Source organism: Emydura macquarii, unplaced genomic scaffold (assembly GCF_026122565.2).
Source record: "Emydura macquarii macquarii isolate MOO-44397 ecotype Brisbane River unplaced genomic scaffold, CSIRO-AGI_Emac_v2 contig_1027, whole genome shotgun sequence".
Classification (NCBI taxonomy): domain Eukaryota; kingdom Metazoa; phylum Chordata; order Testudines; family Chelidae; genus Emydura; species Emydura macquarii.
Genome location: NW_027131164.1, coordinates 4,935,650 through 4,959,013, shown reverse-complemented (window position 1 = coordinate 4,959,013; position 23,364 = coordinate 4,935,650). Strand labels below are relative to the sequence as shown.

General features: G+C 47.1%; 1 protein-coding gene across 1 annotated transcript in view; it reads right to left on the bottom strand.

The window, feature by feature from the left end:
* SDC1 (syndecan 1) overlaps positions 1-16,236 on the bottom strand; it is a 29,887-nt gene extending 13,651 nt beyond the window's left edge. Inside the window, exon 1 of the mRNA XM_067544723.1 lies at positions 15,958-16,236. Coding sequence (XP_067400824.1) covers positions 15,958-16,020 — 63 coding nt within the window. The 5' untranslated portion in view covers positions 16,021-16,236. The remainder of the gene's footprint in view (positions 1-15,957) is intronic.
* Between the last annotated feature and the right edge of the window lie 7,128 nt (positions 16,237-23,364).

Genomic DNA, 23,364 nt, shown 5'->3' with positions numbered 1-23,364 from the left:
GGCTCATTTCAATTAAAAGTTAATTAGAGGTTCAGCTAAACCAGAATAAGCCACATGTGCCAGAGAGGAATGTTCACACTACACGCTGCACCAGTTTAACTGTTAAGGTGTGAATTCATACCTTAAGTTACACCAGGGCAGCTCTTTCACATAGGAAAAAACTAAGAATTGTTAGTGTTGACATTAGTTTAGGATGGGCAAACTGGCTTCCACTTGTCTAGAACCAAGACTCAAGTACTTAAGATTCCTAAAACAATTTTGGCCAACACATTAAGTGCTGCATCGCCTCCACTCCAAGCTCTAGCATCCACATGATTAGAACAGGTGTTTAGTTCCAGGGAACTGAGGTGGTCTGAGACCTGGAGTGTAAAGACTCAGATCTTGGCATTTGTCACTTGCTCTCTCTGTGAAGGAAAGAGGGGGGAGTGGTTTTGCAGGAGACTAACATCCACAAATCAGATAAAGTATTCTGTTTTCTTCAACAACTGAAGCTTAAGTTACTCTGTCATTTCCCCTTCTATCCCCACCCCCAATAGATATTGGCTACATGTAACACTCACTTTGGGACCACAAGGCATTTGCATCCCTCAGATGTGCTGCAGCTTTCAGAAAAAGGATGAACATGTTCACAGTTCTCCCTCCCATACAGGGTTTTCATCTGCCTCTGAACAAGACCATGATCAGTCTTGGCTGAAATGGATGAGCCTCTATTGAAGTCTGTGGGAGTTACACCCCTTTACACTAGGCTCACTTTTCATCCAGTGTCTATTCCACAGAACAGGTGAAATAAGTCACTTCAAGTTAGACAAGCCATACCTTGATGCACCAAGTCTCTGCAGGTACGCTACTGCCCATAGAAGCCACCCCCACAGCTGGAGTCCTCAAGGAAGTGCACTAACCCTACCTATCACCCTTTGGGGATGAGTGGCCCATGCAGACTACCAGTGCTAGAGCAGAATATATGTTCATTCATTTAGCTTGGACATGGGCAAAAGATTGTGTGAGGAAGACTTCAAGGATGTATCTCATCCCATGCTTGCCTAGGCAGAGGCCAGCAGAGAGCAGCACAAGACACAACTTTTGCATCAGAAAGTTATTTAAGGTACTCTCTTTAATGTATATTCATTCAGAGAAGTAGGTCTAGTAATACTTTGGGAGACTTTTCCCTCTAACCGAATCTCTTACCCTACTTTAGAAGGGCTCTAGGAGCTTCATGCTCAGGGGCTACTGATAAGCAGCTAGAGTTTTCTCCACTGCTGCCAGATTCACGTTGGGATCCACTTGGCAGCAGACTCTGATCATTTCATGTAGCCTGCTAGGAACTGAAGTCTCAGGCTGGTTCCTTGCAGGCAACATGCACAAAAGCCACAGCCATACAAGTCCCCTTCATTTTAGGAGTTACTAGGAGACATTCTCTGACCCATGTTAGGCAGCTGGCCAGCTTAGGTGACCTTAGTGGTCCCTTCTGGCTCTAACAGACCCAATATGCTTGCTGCCGGCTGCAGCAGAGACCAAAGTTAGCAAGAAGTTCTCCTCTGATCCATCATGAGACGCTCTCCAGAACAAAAAGAAATGCAGGCCAACCTAGGAGGAGGGACTGGGTTACATGGGTGATTAGGTCCTCTAGCATCCATGGAGCCTTCTAGGCAAATTCACCTTATGGCAAACTCTTCACCTGCCCTTTACTTTTATATTGTCCTCACTGCCAGTCATTTACCGGTCACTTGATCATCAACAGCCATTTTTACAACTTGTACAATGGGTACATCTGTATTCAGTGACCTAGACAAGAAGTTTGATCAATTCAGAGCCCCGGGGTACTGTCAAAATTCTCAGCTAACTAGGCTTATCACGGAGGTCTTCAACCAAGCCAGTCGCTGCTTTAGTAGTTCCCTTTCTTGTAAAGGGCTGATATCTATCCCGCATCAGTTTAAGTTTACATTGTGGAAAGACTGCATATATAATCAGTCTTTAATTTACATAAAATTGCATATAGTTAAATCTGCATTCTAGAAGTTCACATCCTAAAGACCTGCAACATTAGTGACAGACATTGTCCATGGGCCATCTAGGCCTACAAGTGCAGAGCTGCTACTTATTGCATGCTGAGCATTTCATCAGTTAAACGTCAAGATTAGTTCTAAGTTACTCAAGCAGTGGAGCAGGCATCTTCCAAGTCCCACCCATGAGCTACATCTTAAGAGTTTTACAGTCAGTGTCATCATGATCTCTAGGATGACCCAAAGGTGTCCAGTAAAAAGGGTCCTGCAGGCCCCTTAGCCAAGCCCCACACGCAGCATTAGAATTGTTTAGAACATTTCCCACTGCTTTTGGAATCCAGTTTGTTGAAGTGTTTCTAAAATAAGTGAAATGCTGTATTCCAATGCTTGGTAAGCCACATTTGGTTATTTCCCACCTCTGCTGCTCTTAACATACCAGTCAGTGGCCTTCAACTGAGGGAGTCATTGCAAATTCACATCTAGTCAGTCACCCATAGGTCTTTTGACAATGCCTGCTTCACATCCTTCACAGCCCCATTCCGTATACCTCCATGGAATAGCTATTTTTGCAGCTATTTAGGCCTCCCAGGTTAGCACCCCAGCCTCTAATGCCAGCAAGGGATTGCCCCCACATCACATTTCCATGCAGGTTTGTGGGACAACTGTTCACACTCAACCTGATGTGGGCACCGTTAATTGCCAGCCTGCAACAGCAAAGTCTGGCTTTGACAGTTTAGACTGACAGTCTCTTTGCTTCAAGAAAGTGAAAGAAGGGAAATCTGGCATCTGAGAAACCTGCTTGCTTGCAGTCATCTACAGTTAGGCTTCCGTGATTACAGGAAGTAGTCTTGCTGCTCTTACACAGCAGGATTTGGGAACGGCCACTCCCGTACAGAGTTTTAAGAGGTGTTTGATTTTAGGAATCTTACTGACTTCACAAGTTACCTTGGAAGTACGATCTAAAGTCTGCAAAAATGAAAAACAAAACAAAGCGGTGCCCAAGTTTCATCTCAGACCCATAGTGCAGATACTGATCTTTTGGCAAGGATTTGTTAAATCTTTCTGAAAATTCCCAGTGCAGCCATGGATGATGCATTTCAGTTACTTAGTTAAAATGGTACTTAACTAAAGCAAGCAGCATACCTGAAAGAGGCTTAAAATGTGCTACAATCAAATAGTTGATGGAACACTGTACAAAGGAAACCTTTCCCCATGCCATTAAAAAATGGCCAGTGGGATACCCACACAATTATAGCCATCTTGCCGTGTCATTGTAAAAGGTGCTTCTACAGCAGTGGTTCTCAATCTGTGGCCCACTCAGCACACAGCTGTAGCCCACGTGACAGCCTCAGGGCCATAATGGAAGAGGAATAAGCTATAACAAGCTTTGGTATAACTATCTATATCAGGGTGGATATTGCACCAGTATAAGACTTAGTCACACCTGTAAGCATGAGTTATACTGGGACAAAATGGTGTCCATAGACCAGGCCTTACCGTACCATAGTTCCAGATCTTTGTAAGGAATGCCCATTTCGGTTTTCATTTACAGCTAAGTACAATCAGTCCCAGGCTTATTATACAATCTCATGTGCATGTCTCCCATTGCTTTAGAGGTAAACCATGTAACTCCTCTATGGCAGAACAGTATAAGAGCTGGTCAAATTGTTTTCAGCTAAGTGCTGTTCACTGAAAAGTGCTGTTTCAAAGCCAGTTGTGTTTCCACAAAATTTACCACGTTTCCTACAGCATGTGACATAAGAATGGCCATACTGGGTCAACCACCAGTTCATCTAGCCAAGCGTCCAGTCTTCCAACAGTGGCACATGCCAGATGCTTCAGGGGGAATGAACAGAACAGAGCAATCGATGATCAATCCTGTCATCCAGTCCCAGCTCCTGGCAGTCAGCCGTTTAGGGACGCCTAGAACATGAGGTTGCATCCTCGATTATTTTGGTTAATAGCTATTGATGGACTTATCCTCCATGAATTTAAATACTTTTTTGAACCCAGTTTTACTTCTGGCCTTGACAACACCCCCTGCCAAGGAGTTCCACAGATTGACTGTGCATTGTGTGAAGCAACACTTCCTTGTGTTTTGTTTTAAACCTACTGTCTATTAATTTCACCAGATTACCCAGGTTCTTGTGCTATGTGAAGGGGAAAAGTAAGATTTTTTTTATTCACTCTCTCCATACCATTCATAATTTCATGGACTGCTATCATATTTTCCCTTCATCATCTCTTTTCTAAAATGAGACATCCTAGTCTTTTTAATCTCTCATATGGAAGCTGACACATACCCCTCATTTTTGTTGCCCTCTCTGTACCTTCCAATTCAAATACATCATTTTTGAGATGGGAAACCAGAACTGCATACAACACTCAAAGCATGGGCACATCATGGATTTAAATAGTGGCATTATATTTACTGTTTTATTACCTATCCCTTTCCTAATGGTTCCCAACAGTTCGTTGTTTTGACAATGGAGCAGGTGTTTTCAGAGGACTATCCACCATGCCAAGATTGCTTTCTTGAGTGGTAACAGCTAGTTTAGACCCCATAATTTTGTACATATAGTTGGGATTATGTTTTCCAATGTGCATTACTTTGCATTTATCAACACTGAATCTCGTCTGCAACTTCATCGCCCAGTCACTTGGTTTCAAGAAATCCCTTTTTAGTTAGCTTTGGACTTAACTATCTTGAGTAATTTTGTATTGCTTCCAAATTTTGCAACCTCACTATTTACCCATTTTTGCCAGGTCATTTATCAACATGTTGAACAGCACTGGCCCCAATACAGATCCTTTGGGGATGCCACTATTTACCTCTCTCCAATGTGAAAACTGAACATTTATTTCTATCTTTCGTTTCCTATCTTAACTACCGTATTTCCCCATGTATAAGATGCACCTTTTTTTGAAAAATTTGGGGTCTAAAAACTGGGTGCGTCTTATACAGTGGTACTTACCCCAGGGCCGGGTGGTACGTGCGCCGCCACCGCCGAATGGGCCCTTCCTCCCACCCCTGCGAAGCTTTGCCAGTGATGTACCGTAATACATTTTTTTTCAAATTTCGGGCCCCAAAATTGAGGTGCATCTTATACATGGGAGCATCTTATACATGGGGAAATACGGTAGTTACTGATCCATGAGAGGATCTTCCTTCTTATCCCATGTCTGCTTAGTTTGCTTAAGAGCCTTTGGTGAGGGACATGGTTAAAGGTTTTCTGAAAGTACAAGTACACTATCTCCACTGGGTCACCTGTGATCACATGTTTGTGATGCCCCCCCTCAAAGAATTCTAGTAGATTGGGGAGGCATGATTTCTCTTTACAAATGCCACATTGGCTAATTAATGTCTTTTTTAAATTAAAAGACTCTAGAGATGATCCTGGCAATTACAATACCAGGCAAATTGGTTGAAACTCAAAGAACAGAATTCTCTCTCACACATGAACATCATCTGTTGGAGAAGAGTCATTCTCCAGTCATCTGGTAGAGGCTGATTTAAGTGATGGTTACATAAATGTGAAATTGCAGAACTATTCACTGATGAGTTCCTTCAGAACTCTTGGGTGAATACTATCTGGTCCTGGTGATTTATTATGGTTTAATTTATCAATTTGTTCCAAAACCTCCCTCCAACACCTCAATCTAGGACAGTTCTGCAGATTTGTCATCTAAAACATATGGCTCAGATGTGAGGATTTCCCTACCATCCTCTGCAATAAAGATTGAGAATTCATTTAGCGCCCGCCTCTCCTCACCCCGCCTCCCCAAACAGCCTTGTCTTCCTAAAATGCTCCTTTAGCTTCGCAACTGTCTAGTGGCCCCACTGTTTGGCAGACTTCTTGCTTCTGATGTAGTTAACTTTTTTGCTGTTAATTTGTGTCATTTGCATGCTGCTCTTCAAGCTGTTTTTGGCCTGCCTAGTTATAGGTTTCCACTATATTTGCCTCAGTTTAAGTATTTACTTTAACTATATGAAAAAAAAAAAATAGTACCACTTCCCCACCAGCATAACTTTGTCATTCCTATATATTTTGTATCCTGATATTACCATGTCCCATTGATTATCATTCCACCAAGTTTCTGTGATGCCTATCATTTAATACTAGGTACTCAAGTTCACCCATCTTTCTATTTAAACTTCTAGCATTTGTATACAAGCACTTATGGGACTCTTTCATCTGACTGTTTCTCTTCAGTTCCTACCTGAAGGTTATCAACATCTCTCCTCTTTTTTTAGTAGGACAGAATCCCCTATAAATCAATCATCTCTTAAGGTAGGGGTCTGTCCAAACTTGAGCTCTTCCACATCTGTCAGCTTTCCCTCAGCCCTTAGTTTAAAACTCTTCTTTGACCTTCTTAATTTTACATGCCAGCAATCTGGTTCTATTTTAGTTTAGGTGGAGCCTATTCTACTGGTAGAGGCTTCTCCTTTCCCAAAAGGTTCCCCATTTCCCAATAAACCAATATCCCTCCTCTGATCACCACCACCTCACCCATGCATTGAGAACCTGCAATTCTGCCTGTCTAAATGGCCCTCCATGTGGAACCAGAAACATTTCAGAGAATGGTGCCATGGAGGTTCTGGAATTTAATCTCTTACCTAGCAGCCTACATTTGGCCTCCAGGACCCCCTCCTACTTTTCCCTAGGTCACTTTTACCTACATGTACCACACCTACCAGCTCCACCCCAGCACTGCACACAAGTCTGTCTAGATGTCGTGACAGGTCTACAACCTTCATGCCTGCTAAGCAATTCACCATGCAGTTCTTCCAGTCATCACAAGCCCAGCTATCTATATTTCTGATCATCAAATCCTCCCATTACTGTCTCCCTATTAATAGGAGTCCCTTCCCCCAGACAGGTATCATTATTCCAACTGTTCCCCTCCACTCCAGTCCTCCTTCTCTCAGACTTTTATCCTCAACAAGACTGGGGGTGGGACGGTTCTACAGTGTCCCAGAAAGTCTATGCATCTCTGTGTCCCTTAGTTCCTCCAGTTCAGACACTCTGGTCTCAAAAGCCTGTACTCAGTCTGAATGGCCATGAGCTGCTTGAACCAAATCCACACATACACTGTCTGCCCACAAGGCAGGTAATCAATCATACGTGCTGCGTTCAGTGCAGTAGACTAGCGAGCCCCCACTCTGCTGCGGGACTGCCGCCTGTTTTTATTGTTTATGGTGGGGGGGCGGGGGAAGGGAGTGTATTGGCCTAATCTTAGAGGCTGTTTATTAGGTGTATCTGGCTCTCATGCACCCTCGCTCCATTCCATCACAAGACTCCCTTATTCGCTAGCGCCTCTGGTCACTTAGGAGCTGGCTTTTTAAACCCCTGTTCTCCCTGGATTAGCCCCACCTCCTTGTCAAAATAGCTTAAAGGGATTAGTGATCAAAGGATGACAAGCTAGAGCCTTATTAGGAAATTCTCAGCCTTGCCTAGCAAGTTGATAGGCTCACAGGCCCTGGAAACAGGCCACACTGTCAGGTCAATCAAGCAGTTTGTAGATGCATTTAAAAGGCCTGACTAATTAAGATTAAACACCTCAGCAATTGTAAATAAGCGCTCTGAAAGAATCGTAAGGTACATCACCGCTATTCGATCCCTACTCCTGGTTCAAAGTTTCCCCAGGTTAAGAAGAATCTTAGCAGGAGATATTTGAGTTACAGCACCAGAGATTAAGTATTTTAATGCAATGTGACCCTCGACACAGGATTCTTGGCTCCCAGGAAGAGCACAAGCATGCTGTCCTGATGTGATCGTTTAGAATGGCTATATACAGCATCCATTGAGACAGCACAGCTGATTGGTTCTGGCCTGTACTGTCACATCTATAACTAGTAGGCAGTGTCCTCACATCTGAAGATAATTTTTGTAGGACATGGGGATTGAGCACAAGGAGACTAACTCCTACGTTAAGCAAATAGGAACCTGTAAAGAGACTCTGCGAGTGGTATGATGGCACAATTGAGTTCTGTACGGGAAGAATAATTCAACTTAATCCTCCAGTAATGACCTAGCCTAACAGCTATTCTGTTAACACCCACGACTCAGTTGATGCAGGGGTGAGCTAGAGGAGCACACATCACTGCCCAAACTTCCCAGGATGCAGCATTCTTGTTTGAGCCTCCATACTTGGGTGGAAAAAGTAACCAAAATACAGAAGGATTCTTCCATTAGAGTAGGACCACAGGAGATTTAGGTTCATCTGGAATCAGCCTTTTGCTCAACTGTTTGGGTACTCACACAGCTGGCAAATTATTACCAACCTGCCATTTCCACTTCTCTAAATTACAAGACAACCATCAAAGATTAAAGAGAACTATGGCTTGACACTACACGAGTCTCTCTGCAAGCCACAGTAATACATTCCCACTTTGCACAGGTGCCATTTCAGCACATTAATCAGTTGTAAACTATTAAGTGGAAAAGCCCCCTGGGGTCATCAATTTCAGTGTCCGCAAACAGCAGATTTGCTGACCTCCCCACTGTAGACAAAAGTGACCCTACACTGAAGCTATCCCTTTAGTCCACTAACAGCTCCATGTAAGCACCCTCTGACATGAGTTGAATCCACAGCCTGTGAATTTCTAACTAGCTTTTGGACTGAGGCTATGCAGTCTACACAGGTGTGGAAACAGCAGAGTCCACAGTTACACTCTAAACAGAACTAAGTTACGCCTTTGAAGACAGAAGGACCCTAACATATGCTGCCACCACCATTAACTGTACCATGTGCACTATTCTCCAGGAAGAGACTTACTCCTAACCCAGGCAATCCAGAACAGGGAAGAATGCACAGAGACCCAATTGTCCTGACCCCTTGTTCTTGAAACTGGGACATGCTGCCCCCCCCCCCTTTTTAAAAAAATAAATAAATAAATAAATAAAAGCCAATGGAAAAAGGTATTCTTAGCTTGTTTCTGACCATGGAAAGAAGTGGCCATGGAGCTGCAAGTTGCCCAAGGTCCTAATTCTCAGCTGGAGACTCAGTCTCCAAATCCCACAGCCAATCCCACACATTGGCAAGAGATCAGAATAAAGTTTAAAACGGCCTTTCTGTGCCTGCTGTACAGTCTTACTGATATGGGCGGCACATGACTCCTGCCTCTGGGATGGCTGGGCAAGGGGGCACTGGCCCTGAGACTGATCCCAATCTTTCCACACCCCCTGCCCAACACTTGTGCTTCTCAGGAGAGAGGGCAAAGAGGTGTGAGCGGTGGGTGGGGGCCAAGCAGGAGTGGACCTGGGCAAAGCATGGATAGGGCTTCCACTGGCAGCTGTTTGAGGAATCTAACCTCACCAAGTCTCTTAAACCCACCACCCATGCTAACTGAGGCATGGTGACAAGAAATTAGGCAGAAATTAGATGACAAGAAATAAGGCAGCATGAATTGTAAACAGATATGCTTCCAGCATATCCCTTCTTGATTTAAGAGCCAGAGCCCCCTGACAATTCTTAAGGGAATAGGCTAGTAATGGCCCAAAATCCTAATAAAATTAAGTTGTAATATGTAGGATTGACACTTATTTTACTAAGAGATGTGGCTTGCGACCTGGTTCTGTTGCTCCACACACTTCAAAAGACTAGACTGCACAGAGATCACTATGATCAGTGCCTCATTTAAACCCTATTTTACCTGTAGTAGAGCTTGTTGGTAAATCATGAATTTACTTTGAGACAAAAAGGATCAGGTTGTTTTTTCCTCCACAGACTGGCAGCCACAGCATGATCCCAGGAGAGTTCATACAGACCCCGACAGACAGTTTTGCAAAATAGCCACATGACAAGAGACCATCTGGAAACGGTTAGTGTAACAGTCACTTGTTCTCCAGATGATAAACTGGCTCTGTTCCTCTTCCCTCCCCACCCCCTGTATAATCTGTTCTTCTAGTAATCCCTGGATGCAAATTGGGTTATTGCTGCTGCCTGGTTCTAGTTGGCATGTGTACTGCTGCCTGGGCTATTAGTCTGTCAGTTGGGACAGCCTTTCCCGTTTTAGTCTTTCTGAACTAAGTGTGAGAGAAAGCTAATACAGCCTCTGAATGGAGTTGGGCTTTTTGGGGTGGGAGGGAAGGATAGCAGTGGTCCTTAAAAGCAATCATGTACTGCATATCCTCAGAGAAAACAATTCAAATTCAAAACAATTCTTTCCCCCACTATCTAGGGGACAGGGCTCTTGGTCAGATTTTTTGCCAGTTCTCAAAGAATGGTCTCTAAGAACTGATGAGAAAAAGCTAGTCCACTACAGAGAAGTTACTTCCCCACGCTCTGGCTGGGCTGGTATATTTCAGCCAACTGGTTGTTAAAGCTATGTGCAATACCAAATACAGACATCACCTGATCCAAAATGCTGAGCCAAGAGCTTAAGTAAGTTTTTCCACAGCAGGGCATTGTAGACGTGCCATAACCATGCAATGATTCCAGAACCACCTTAGCTTCCCCAGGAGTTCATACAGAATTTGAGACAGCTGTTACTTGCATTATGCACCTAAGCTAATGAGTGGCATTTGACAGAGGACAAGCCCAATGGACGGCCAAACACATTCTAAGCCATTGCTGTCAGACAGCTTGTCCCCCACCTTCCATCAGTGCTTTGAGTAGGTGTACTAGGACAGTTTCTCAATCTGTGGTACCCCTGGGGGTACATGAGAGACAGGCAGGGGATACGCAGCGAAAAACCCAGTGAAGGGAGGCAAGTGGCAGCTGCTGACTTCTGGGGAATCTGGTCACAGCTGGGAGGCAGGCGGCCCACACCACCCTAGGGATGGCCATGGGAAGCACTGCTATCCACTCTGGTGGGCCGCTTGTGCCTGCCCATACCTCACAAGGTCCATACCTCCTGTGTGAGGAGAACACCACGTGACCCTGCCATCAGACCGTAGTGATTGGCTGGCATTGACCTCTGCTCCTATGTGGAGGAAGGGGAGGAGGAAGGAGGGGAGAAACAGCAGGGGGGTTGTGATCTGCCACAGCCACACAAAATTGCAGAACTCAGAACTCTCCTGCTTTACGAGAAACACAGTCATCCAGCGGTAAAGGGGGAAAGATTGTATTTCTCAGAGTGGAAAATTGAGTGTTGGGTACTTATTAAAATCTTCAGAAGTTAGGAGGAGCTTGTTACTTAAAAGGTTTAGAAACACTGTACTAAGACAATCTAGCTGGGAAAAAGATTGCTAAAACCAATTAATTAAAAACCCCTAGGGGGGTGTGGGCCGCCTGCCTCCCAGCTGGGACCAGGTTCCCCAGAAGTCGGCGGCTGCCGCTTGCCTCCCTTCACTGGGTTTTTTGCTGCGTACCCCCTGCCTGTGTCTCGCATACCCCCAGAGGTACGCCTACCACAGGTTGAGAAACTATGTCCTCGAGGAAGACATCCAAGGATCCAACTTTGACACAAGTCACATTAAGCGAGGTTCATATGGGACCAGTCCCTACAGCATTGAAAGTTTGAGGACAATTATTCCAATAGTAATGAGTCCTGCAGACCAAAAGACGCATGCTCAATGTGGACTATGTACAAGCCTTGTTCTAGCTACAATTCAGGTTAGTGCACTTAAAGGGACAGAATTTCAGCTTCATATTTTAGAAGATTTACAGGTTTGTTACGCTTGCTGTGACTTGTCTCAGGCTGCAAGAAGACTGTTCACCTTCCAGCAGCTTCTAAGGGCTGCCATTAGAAATGTTAATCATTCAGCAGCACTAGGCAAGTCATCTTAAAACAAAATGACTTGTAAGAACTAGGCTTACATTGGTGTCCTCACCTGGGAAGAGCCTTAATTTGACAAGCTAGCTAACAATTATGCTGGCTCAAGACCACACTAGGCTCAACTTTTACTCCTGTTGTACAAGCGGTAGCTATCAGCAACTGGACATTTACATGGAAAAGCCCCACTTATGATGCTTTGCATGGGTAGTTTGAGTAACAGATTCCTCCTTATACACTGATTTAATGAGGAAGCTGGACTAGCTAGTTTCCTTGTAAAACACTAGCTGACAGGCAGCTAAGAATGATAACACCTTAAAAATGGTTTTCAACATTAAAAAGCAGTCTTTTGCTAGCCTCCACCACAGCATTCAGCATGTGTCTAAGCCAGGGGAAACCAATCAAAATTATCCATCTTTAGAAGCCACACATGGTTTTTAGACAATGCAAGTTGCTAATGCAGTTTCCCCTAACTAGGTTGGAGAGGGATTGCACCATGCCCTCCTGTAGCCACAGCTATAGATTTGCTATGGTCCTGTGAAGTGTGTTACCCAGCATGGATGCACTGTTCATTCAGCAGTTCTGCAGATTGATAGCCATGGGCAATAGCCTATATGATATCTTAACTGGTTATCGACTTCATTGAAATAAACCCGAACAACTCAGGATGACTATAGCCTGTGCATGCGGGACAGGACCACTGCTGAGAGCGTGTGCGCTATCAGAGGGGAGTCTCTTCCAAACGTGTGGCCAGGCAGAGCAGAGCACTGGCCATGCAGTGACATGAAGCACCGTCTCAGAAACACAATGAAGAGAGAGACCCATCCTGAGTTCTTAAGCCACATATGGACACGCCTACTCCTATAGCAAGGGACAGTTACTGCCAAGGTCTCCTTAAGCAATGCAACAGCCTTCTACTTCTTCAGAGCTTAGAAACCCAGGAGGATACCCACCTTCATAGTCCACCTAAATTCCAGGCCCTTCTCACTTCCCACCTTATCTCTTCAGAGAAGGTGAGAGGGGCAGGTTGTGCTCATATCATACTGTCCTGAACAACAAAGCATCTCTTCTTCCAAGGATCAGGAAGATCCCTGATCTCGCCCTGTGGGCAGATCTCAGAAAGCAGGCAACATACCAACGTGACAATCTGAGGAACAGGGAACGACAATTCTATGGCTTTATGCAGCAACATGGCAAGGAGACAAGTTGTTAAGCAATTCTCATAGCTGTGTAGCGATAGCAGGTGAGCCCCAAACATGTTTTACAACCCACTCCTCAGACTAGCAGGCGAGGAAACTGGCTAGAACACTGCTAGGAACAAGCATGCTGGATGCGATCCCAAGTGGGCAGAGGCTTTCCACACCCATTACCTAAGGCCATCTTCAGTAATCTTATCTTAAACAGTAAACTTCATCTTCTGGGTCAAGGGCAGCTTGAGGGGGAAGCCAGCTTTGATCTGTGATTCTCAGAAGCATTTATTTCAATGGAACAAATGCTAGTGTGGGCAACAGTTACAAGGGAGGCTATTTAGGTACTGAGCCTGCTGCCTGAGGCTTTCTGCTCAATTTGTTCATTGATTCTCTTGATATTGGTGAATTGTCTTTAAACCCTCAGTTTCTTCTAGTTTAAAGTATTCCTGCTATCAGGTTAATGCTAGACATCTATAGGACCTGCAGATATGTATAAACTGATAAGGGCCTGCTGGTATATGAGAAACTACCCCGCCAGCTGTGGCCCAATGGCTGGATAGCACCCAACTGCACTTTGTTTTCCCCCAGTAAAAGTGCTGTTAGAAGTGATACACACGAGACCTGTTACCAGTCCATCTCTGCCAGGGCAGGACTGCTCATTCTTAGGAGTAAAATGTAGTGTTTTTGGTCATCTTCGTTTAAGATTCCAAAGGTTGGGCCATCCACTGTTGAGGCCTGGTACAGATGTTAGATTTCTAGTGTTCAAGTTGCATAAATTCAGATATGAAGCAGCAGCAATAGGACTGCAGCTACTGCTCTTTCAAATTTAGGAAAGCAAACTACGTGACTATAGGTTCTCTTCACTACAACTGTCTTTTTTGATTTACACAACAATTAGGAGAACTCTGTAGAACACCACCTTTACAACTAGGGACAATTTGGTTTGTAGGACAGGCCATTTAGCTAACTGCTCTGCTCTGTCCTGGTAGAGAAAGTTACACTTTCCTCCCCTTCTGGGATATCCAAGGGGAAGAAAAGACTACAAGAATAGTGCAGATTCAAACACAGTGTGTTTATAACATGGGAGAGAGGGCACTACGTAGGCTTGTCACCCTCAGTAAGTAGTGCGCTTGGTCACACAGAAGTCACACAAGGGGTAATTGACTAAATATGGGCCTGGGAGCCTGATATTGCTTAATTCCAATCCTGTCTCTACCACTAACTCACTGTGTCACCTTGAGTGACTTTTATGAAGTGGGAATACACTCCTGAGAGGTAGGTTTTATGGATTAGTGAGTGTTTACAACCACTTTAATAAAGCAGTCAGAGTTTTACCACTTCATTCAAGGCAAATCAACCCAGTCTACTATGGAATGGCTTCTGTGGCCGGCATAGGCTCAAAACTTAACTTCTTTTTGAAAGGCTGTGTACAACTTCTCTGCCAACTAGAAACACAGGGATCAGCACTCAAGTGAATGTGCTATTCGGTGCTGACATCTGGTGGTGACAATGTGTAGCCATTTGAGTAAGAGCTTCAGTGGCTACCCCCTATCCACTCAACTTTGGAGCCCATGTTGAAAGTACATCCATTTTTAAGGCTGCAGTTAAGATTTTTTTTTTGGAAGACTGAAAAAATATTCTTTGACCCCAAATAAAGCTTTGGCTGGGGTTGTAAGGAGCAAGTAAGTTGACTTGCAGAGAGCCTAGTTAAGACTGCTTTGTTAATCCAACATTGGAAGACACTCACTAGGTGCCCTGGGGAGTTGTGATGAATCTATCCAGAGATGAGCATTTACTGACTCATCGGAATAAGCTCTACACATTGCTGTGGAAACCTGATTTAAGGTTTCTGCAGAAGCTGAAGTCAGCAGGGAGAAAGGACAGCCAGCACATAACACACTACAGAAGGAGAGTGCCATTTAAATACGACATTGACTGAACCAGGAAGATTAGGGAAAGATTTTTTAATAGGTATGTGAGCCCCTAGATGCAGGTTATGTATGCAAGACAGTTTAGGCATGCGAACAAATCACACACTTCTCTGTTTTAGCACCACAGCTGAGCACAAGCACTCCCTAAAACTGTAAGTTGGTTTGCCAGCTCGATTGGGGAGAACTCTTGAAAGTTTTCCCAGCTGCACTCTGGCTTCATTCCAGAGTCAGTCTAAGACAGTTTACAGCTTACCCTGCCCCACTGGGTAGGGAATGGAGTTCTCCCCCCAGCTTCTAAACAGGCCAAGTCCTCCCCTTTCTGTGGGGGCTGCCTAAATCTTGCCTCCGAGCTGGATTTTTAACTAGGAGGCTACTTTCGGGGCCTTTTAAAACGTCTCCCCTCCTAAGCAACTGAAAGGCGGCTGCCCACATCTGCTAGCTAAGCTCCACGCCCCGCGGTGGACACTGGCGGGCCCCTGCCTTTGGTGGGGGGACGGAGTGGGGGAGGCTGGCAAGAGCTTCCGAGCTCTTCCCTTCGCACCTCGGGCCCCGTGGGAGCCTGTCCCCGCTCAGCCCGGGCCCCGCAGAGCAAACACCGTGCGGAGAGCAAGCACAAAGGGGAGAGCAAACATCCGGCCAGCCAGAGGAGGGGCAGGACCCAAGCGTGTGAAGGGCCTAACGCCAGGCGGGCGGCGATTCCCGGCATCCAGCGGCTGCTCGGAGCCGAGCCCCGCGGGGGCCGTCGGGCCAGGCTCGGGAAGCCCGGGGAGGGCAGCGATCAGCTCGGAGCAGGGCGGGGGGCGGCTCCCCAGCGCGGCTGGGCTCGAATAACCTGGGGCAGCCGCCGCAGCTCCTGCCAAGGCGGCCGGAGAGCGCCGCTTCCCGCCGGCGCCGGGCTGGGAGCCGCGCCACATATGGAGCCGCTTTGGGTAATTGAATGCAGGGGGGTGAAGAGAAGTGAAGTGAAGCGAAGCAGCCGGCCGGCCGGCCCGCCCTCGCCCCCAGCGCGGAGCCCGCTGCCACCGGCTGGAGCACGCCGGAGATCGGGCACAGCACGCCGGAGATCGGGCACAGCACGCCACCGCCCTCTCCCCGCCAGCGCCCCCCGGACTCACCGACCAAGCCGCCTGGCAGAAGAGGGCTAATAACCACCACCACGCTGCTGACACGTTTCTCATCCTCCCTCCTAGGCAGGCGGGCGCCGCGGCTCCGGGCTGGCTGGGGCTGGGACAGGGAGCTCCCGGGATCGCCTCTCTCACGTGCTCGGCCGCCCGCAGCCCTCCCCAGACGGCGCCGCAGCGGTAAAAGGCGAAGCCGGAGCGGAGCGCGGAGCAGCCCTGGCGTCTCTAATACAGCCCGGCTGGCAGCAACCTTCACCTATCCCCGCTCACCGCCCCCTCCCGGCGCCCCGCCCTCCCCGGCACCGCTCTCAGGGCGAGCCCCGCCCAGTCCCTCCCCCCCCCGCACCTTTAAGCAATCAGCGCTTAATCGCGCTTCCTCCAGGGCTGTTTCCTAACGAGATCACTGCCTCATCATTACCTGCATCACCTAGCCGAGGGCTTGCTCAACCCTCTGATTTCACACCTCCTTAGCCGCGGGCGATCGGCCTTCGCATTGTTCTCCCTTCCAGCCCGGGATCCCACTCTCCGCTTCGCTTTGCATCCGAATCATTTCTCCCCCGAACCATTCCAGCCTCTTTACACCCAAACAGACCGAGCCCACCCGCTCTCCCAGACCTAGCCTGGAAAATCCCCAGCACTCTGCAGGGGGTGTGTGTCGTCGTCGTCGTCGTCCCCCCCCCCCCCCCACACACTTCTTTCTTTTCTTTTTAAGATGCTACACTAGTATTTTTTTTCAACTGAGATGGCGGTAGCAATAGGGAAGTAAAACTTGCAGCAACGTACTCATGCAAGTGCTGGAGGGAGAGCGCCTACTGAAGTGCTGTGGGGTTCAAAAGCTTGTCTCTCAAGGACAGAAATTGGTCCAGTAAAAGATATTATCTCACCCCATCCCCCATTCAAATGTGCTTTCTGGTTCTTGAATCTTGCATTTCCTGCTTAAGAACGTGGAAGTCAATTTAATCACCCTTTTCACAGGGGATGTTTTTATTTGTGTGCTTGTTTTAGCCACAACTTTTTCCCCCTTGTTACATCTAACTTATGTGAACAGTCATGTTATGTGTGTGGCTCCCACATCACGTGATCTAATGAGAGCCCAAAACAGGATGAACTCCAGTCATTCTCCTGCAAAAACTGAGAACCAGTCTGCATTGTTTTTTATTAGAGAGTGGAGGCGGGTGAGGTAATATCTTTGATTGGACCAATTTCTGTTGCTGAAAGAGACAAGCCTTTGAGCTTACATAGAGTTCTACATTAGTTCATCATGTTTTTATTAGTACTTACAGTGCTTTCCAGAGAACTGCTTGCTGCTTTTCTCTGTTTGCCTGGGACAGTCTCTCTTACGATCTTTTTATTAGGCAATCACATAAGTCTGATTTATTTTAACCTGTATTGCTGCACTTGATGTGTTTTAATACATTTTAAAATTGTGCTTAAATATTAAAATCATACTAGGTGTGTGACAAAAACAGAAATAGATGAACATGCCAGATCAAAAACTATATTTAAAAAAGTTTCCTGGTCTGTGTAAGAAAACAAGGTTACTTACCAGTAACCGATGTTCTTCCAGATGTGTTGCTCATGTCCATTCCACTGTAGGTGAGTGCACGCCTCTGTGCATGGTTACCCGGAACTTTTTTCCCCTTAGCAGATCCCGTAGGGCTGGCTCCAGCGCCCCCTGGAGCCCTGCACATATTCCACGGTATATGAGGAGCTGCCAGCCCTATGCCCCCTCAGTCCCTTCTTTCTGTCAACTCCGGCAGTGGCGACAGGGGGTGGGTTGTGGTAAGTAACCTCGTTTTCTTCTTCGAGTGCTTGCTCATGTCCATTCCACTATAGGTGACTAACAAGCAATACCTTTGGCGGTGGGTCGGAGTTACTGGTGAGTTGCCCTCAGCACCGCTCTGCTGGATGATGGCGTAGTGGGACGTGAAGGTATGCACCGATGACCAGGTGGCAGCTTTGCAGATGTGCTTCAGGGGCACTCTCTCCAGGAAGGCCGTTGACGAGGCCTGAGCTCTGGTTGAGCGCGCTGTGATGGTTCCTGGAAGTGGCAAGCTCGCCTGCTCGTAGCAGAACTTGATGCATGATGTAAGCCACGAGGAGATGCGCTGAGTGGAAGCAGGTGAGCCTTTCATCCAGTCAGCCACTGCGACGAAGAGCTGCGTCAATTTCTGGAATGGCTTTGTAAGCTCCATGTAGAAGGCCAGGGTTCGTCTCACGTCCAGCGAATGCCATCTCCTCTCCTCCGAACCATGCAGTTTGGGAAAAAACACGGGAGAAATATATCTTGATTACAATGAAATTGGGAAACCACCTTGGGCAGGAAGGCTGGATGCAGCCTCAATTGCACCTTATCCTTATAGAATACTATATAAGGGGGCTCTGAGGTCAAGGCCCTAATCTCAGAGACCCTCCTAGCTGAGGTAATGGCCACCAGGAAGGCTACCTTCCATGAAAGCATGAGCAGAGGGCATGAAGCCATGGGTTCAAAGGGGGGGCCCCATGAGTCTCGAGAGGACCAGGTTGAGATCTCAGGAAGACACCGGGTCACGGACCTGTGGATAAAGCCTCTCCACCCCCTTGAGGAACCTGACCGACATGGGATGGGAGAACAGGGATCTCCCTTGTAGCAGATGATGGAAGGCCAAAATGGCCGCCAGGTGAACCTTCAGCGAGGCCAGCACCAGACCCTGGAGCTTTAGCTGGAGCAGGTACTCCAGGATCGCCTGCACAGTATACCCCGGGACTCCGCCCAACAGGGACTCCGCCTCCACTTATCCCAAACCACTTATCCCAAACCACAACCTGCGTGGAAGGTTTCATGCTGCCACACAGGACTCTCTCCCTCTGTCAGCCACAGAGCCTCCAGGCTGTGAGGTGCAGGGAGACCCGGTTCGGGTGCAACAGGCAACCATGGTCCTGGGATAGAAGGTTGTGCTGTCTCGGCCAAGCCGGAGGGATGAGTATAACGTCTGCTCTTCCCTCTTTATTTTCAGCGGGACTTTGGGCAGGAGCGGAATGGGTGGAAACGCGTACATGAGGGTCCCCGTCCAGTCCATGAGGAATGCGTCGGAAATCGACCCGGTCTCGCGACCCCGGAGCGAGCAGAACTTCGGACACTTCATGTTCCAGGTCAACAAGAACAGGTCCAGTTGGGGAATGCTCCACTTCCGGAAAATCATGGCTGCCACGTCTGGGTGTAGCAACCAGTCGTGGCGGGGTAGAAACGACCTGCTGCGGCGATCCGCCTTGTTGTTCCTCACTCCCAGGAGGTGAGAGGCCGTCAGATGGAAATCGTGCCTCACGGCAGGGTCCCACAGATGGATAGCTTCCTCGCAGAGGGCTGAGGAGCGCCCCCCCCCCCTCCGCCTGTTTATGTAAAACATGGCTGCAGTGTTGTCCGTCAGCACCTGCACCACTCTGCCTGTCAGGAATCAGAGGAAAACCTTGCATGGTAGGCAAATGGCCCTCAGCTCCTCCACGTTGATGTACAGATGCCTCTCCTCCCCCAACCAGAGACCCTGAGTGCCTAGGTTGGCGCTGATGTGGGCTCCCCATCCTACGTCCAAAGCGTCGGAAATTAGGGTGAATGGAACGCCCTTCATCACTGTCATGGGAGTCCCCCACCAGTTTAGCCCATGGTCCAAGATCCAAACTTATATTGATTTGGTACTGTGGCTGATCCTTCGAGGATCAGAAGAACTTTTTTCAGCAAAGGGAATAGTGTTTTAGTAACTTATCCCTTTAATGGACCTAGTGGCTAATTGGGAGCCTGAAGCTGAAATGCAATAAGGGGGCTGTGTAGCTTCTCGGTTTTAGCTTCTTGTTAACCAGTGTGGGGGATCAGAAGCACTGTTTGCGATTAGTTGGTGAAGTTACTGCAGTTAGCCACCACTTTGGGAGAATCTGCTCTCCTTTTGCAGCCTGCCCTGACCCTGGCATTTTCAGGTAATCTACCCTAGGTGGGTACCTTAGGTGGGTGATGGATGGGTCACAAGAGAGATGATAGCCTCAGAATGGGATCCACCAAAGCCAGCATGCTAGGTGGGGAACCACCAGAGCTGGTCAATGGGAGATACTGATGTGAGGGGTGTGTCTTAAACCCCAATCCCTCTCTGGGATTTAGGCACCTCTCTCTGCTTGGGATCCACAGCCATGAAGTCTCTCCTGGAATCAAGTGCCTAAGATGTTTTCTGCAAGAAATGAAGGAGGAAGTGAAGCTGGTGCCTCCCATATAATTTAACCCAGTAGTTACAACACTCATGCAGTATGTGGACAACATGGGTTTGATTTTTTTTCCCCCCTCTGCCTGATGGAAGAAAAGATTTGAACTGAGGTCTCCCTCTTCTCAGGATTGTGCCCTGGCTATGGGGTTCTGTCTTTCCTGTTGAAGTTGTTCCATTTTCAATAAATTATTAAATAGTGATTGGAGGTGAGGGACCGGACTCTTGGTCTCCCACGTGGGTGCTCTAACTATCAGACTATAGAGTCTGTCTCCAGCCCACTGATGGTTTAAATATTTGTCTAAAGTAGAACAGCTTCAACAGAAGAGATTGAAAGACCTCCTCCCCATCCCTTTCACATGCATCAACCTATCCCATAGTCAGTGGTCAGGGCACCCTCTTGAGAGCTAGAAAACCCCTGTGCTAATCTTTTGTCCCCTTTAGGTAGAAAGGGGAATTGACTCTTGGTTTCCTACAACCTGGTTAATTGCTGGGATACAAATTATAAGAGAGGTGGCTTCTCCTGCAGCTGGATTTTGAATGGGCCCTGATCTGGTAGGCATGTCCTGAACACACTTACTGGATCAATTCACCTACAGGAAAATGACTAGCTGCGCCAGATCCTGCTGGGGTTCAGGTGTGACACCTAGAGTGAGGCAGCAGTGTGCATGCCCAGAGGCAGAAACTGACGCACCTAGGGGACTTTTACAGTTAAAAATGTAGGTGTCAAGGAATATTAGGCTCCTACAGGGTGAGGTAGCAGCCAAGCAGGCGTGTTGAGGATCTCAGTGGCACTACATTTTGGATTTAGACACCGAAATAGTTTTATGGGTCTGGATCTCAGCTGCTAAACCCTGGAAAGAGTTGATTTCTCAAGGTCTGACACAGTCTTTTAGAAACAGGGCATGTCTATGAATGTCTCCAGCTGGGCATGTCCTCTCACAGATGGAGTCGGGAGGACATTTGGGTTGCTGTACATGAGCTGGCAAGGCACTGATGACAGGAAGGGATCTGGGTGCTGCAGCTGGTAAAAACTACCAGGTTGTGATGGATGATACCTCCTCACATGAGCACGGTTAGACTAACAGACTTTAAGTCCAGAAGGCACCAGGAGTCAGACCCACGCATGACACAAGCCATAGAATTTCACACACTACGTTCTGCACCAAGCCTGTAACCTGTGGTAGGATGGAAGGCTATTTTCCTGTGCTTGTACTGTGCCTTTTCCCTGAGAGTCTTATACCCAGCTGTGTCTGGGGGGGTCTGCCAAAATGTCCCTTAGGAGAGCTTTGATATTTTTCTTATTTCCTCTGTAGTGTCAAGAAATCAGACCAGTAAAAGCCTAACAGTAAAAAGGATATGGTCTTAACTTTCTACCCATCAGCTACTCAGCAGTGTGGGATCTGTCGGTCAAAGGCGTTGAATGGATGCCATTAAGGCCAGATAAGGATCTATGGCTTTTGTAAGAAGGCGTTTCACTGATTATATTGTGCATTCTACTGCAGGGAAACCAGGGACTGGATGTAACATGGGTGAAATCATAGGTATTTGCAAACTTTCTAACCATCACTGATGAAAACTGAAAATAGTTATCAGAGAAGACTTGCAGTGGGATTCCAGAGTGAATAAACCAGGATTTCATCCTGTCAGTGACTGCCTTTGATGCACTGGTCAGCAACTTATCTTTATCAATTTAATCTTGAGAGTGGCGAGTCAATCAGTAGAAGTTAGATTGCATTATCCGGCTGGAAAAGAGCTGTCGTTACTTTTTGCTGTGGTCTTTCTAGTAAAGTGGATGGTAAAAAGTAGTTCTGGCCAGCTGATTCTTACGGGAGTGCAGCTATCACTGGTCTCAAGGCTCTGTTGTAGCTATTTGCTAAGTATGGGCTTGCCAGACAGACTATTTAGCACTCTCTGCATTTTGTAATGCCCTGGAAGCTCTCGTTTAGTCAATCAACAATGTCCTCTTGTGCAATGATGCAGAATGATGTCCTTTTGTTCACAGCCCTTTTGTGCAAAGTGCAGTGATGTAGGTAAATATAACTAGTCCTGACCCCTTCAACAGCAGACCATAATTTAGGGTAAGATTACCTGAAACCACTACACCACAGGGCAGGGCTATGAATGAGGCAGCTGGGAGCAAGTCTCCCGGCCTGGGTAGACAGATGCATACGATCAGGGCTTGAGCTAGTATGTGAAACGTTGCTGGGTGGAGGTTGTGGCTTCAGGGGAGACCCAGGCTAGCCTAGGGGGTCAAGTAGGCTAGAGCTTGCATGGCTAGTCTGAGTCTCTGCCAGAGCTGCAATGTCCACACAGCTATTTTTAGCGCACTATCTTGAGCCCAGCTAGTGTGAATCTGTCTACCTGTGCTGGGACTACAGACATATCCAGAGAGATACCTGCCTTTGCTTGTTCTGTCCAGCCCTCTTTGCAATGAGTCATGACTTCTTTGAGCAATCCATCTGTCTCTTGCTTGTCTTTCACTTCTTCCTGGGAGTGCAGAAGAGGGAGGTGTTTTTCCCTGCATTGGAATGGATAGTTAGCTGTAGGGTGGAGTATTGTTCCTTTTCTCCCTGGTAAAATGCTCTGATGGAAATGTTGCTCTTGTCCAAATCCGAGATGTCGTACAAGAGCCTTCTCACTTTATACATAGTGAACTGATCTAAGCCTCAGTTGTAGCTCAACTAAGCCTCCTTAAATTCAAATCCTGACAGGGTCGATTCAATCTTCTGAGGAAGATAATTCAGTGGCATCTTTGACTTTGAATGGGTCCTGCTGAGAACTTCAGCACTGAGGAAGTTCTGGGTGGACACTGAAAATCACATATCTACAGAGACACACACTAGTGATAAGGAGTGTAAGAACGGCCATACTGGGTCAGTCCAATGGTCCATCTAGCCCAGTGTCCTGTCTTCCAACAGTGGCCAATGCCAGGTGCTTCAGAGGGAATGAACAGAACAGGTCATCATCAAGTGATTCATCCACTCCCAGCTTCTAGTAATCAGAGGCTAGGGACACCCAGAGCATGGGGGGGAGGGGGGGTTCATTGCTGACTACCTTGGCTAATAACCAGTGATGGACCAATCCTCCAGGAACTTATCCCATTCTTTTTTGAATCCTGTTATAGTTGTGGACTTTGATTTGCTCCCATGCCATTAACCAAACATTTCTCTCCCTA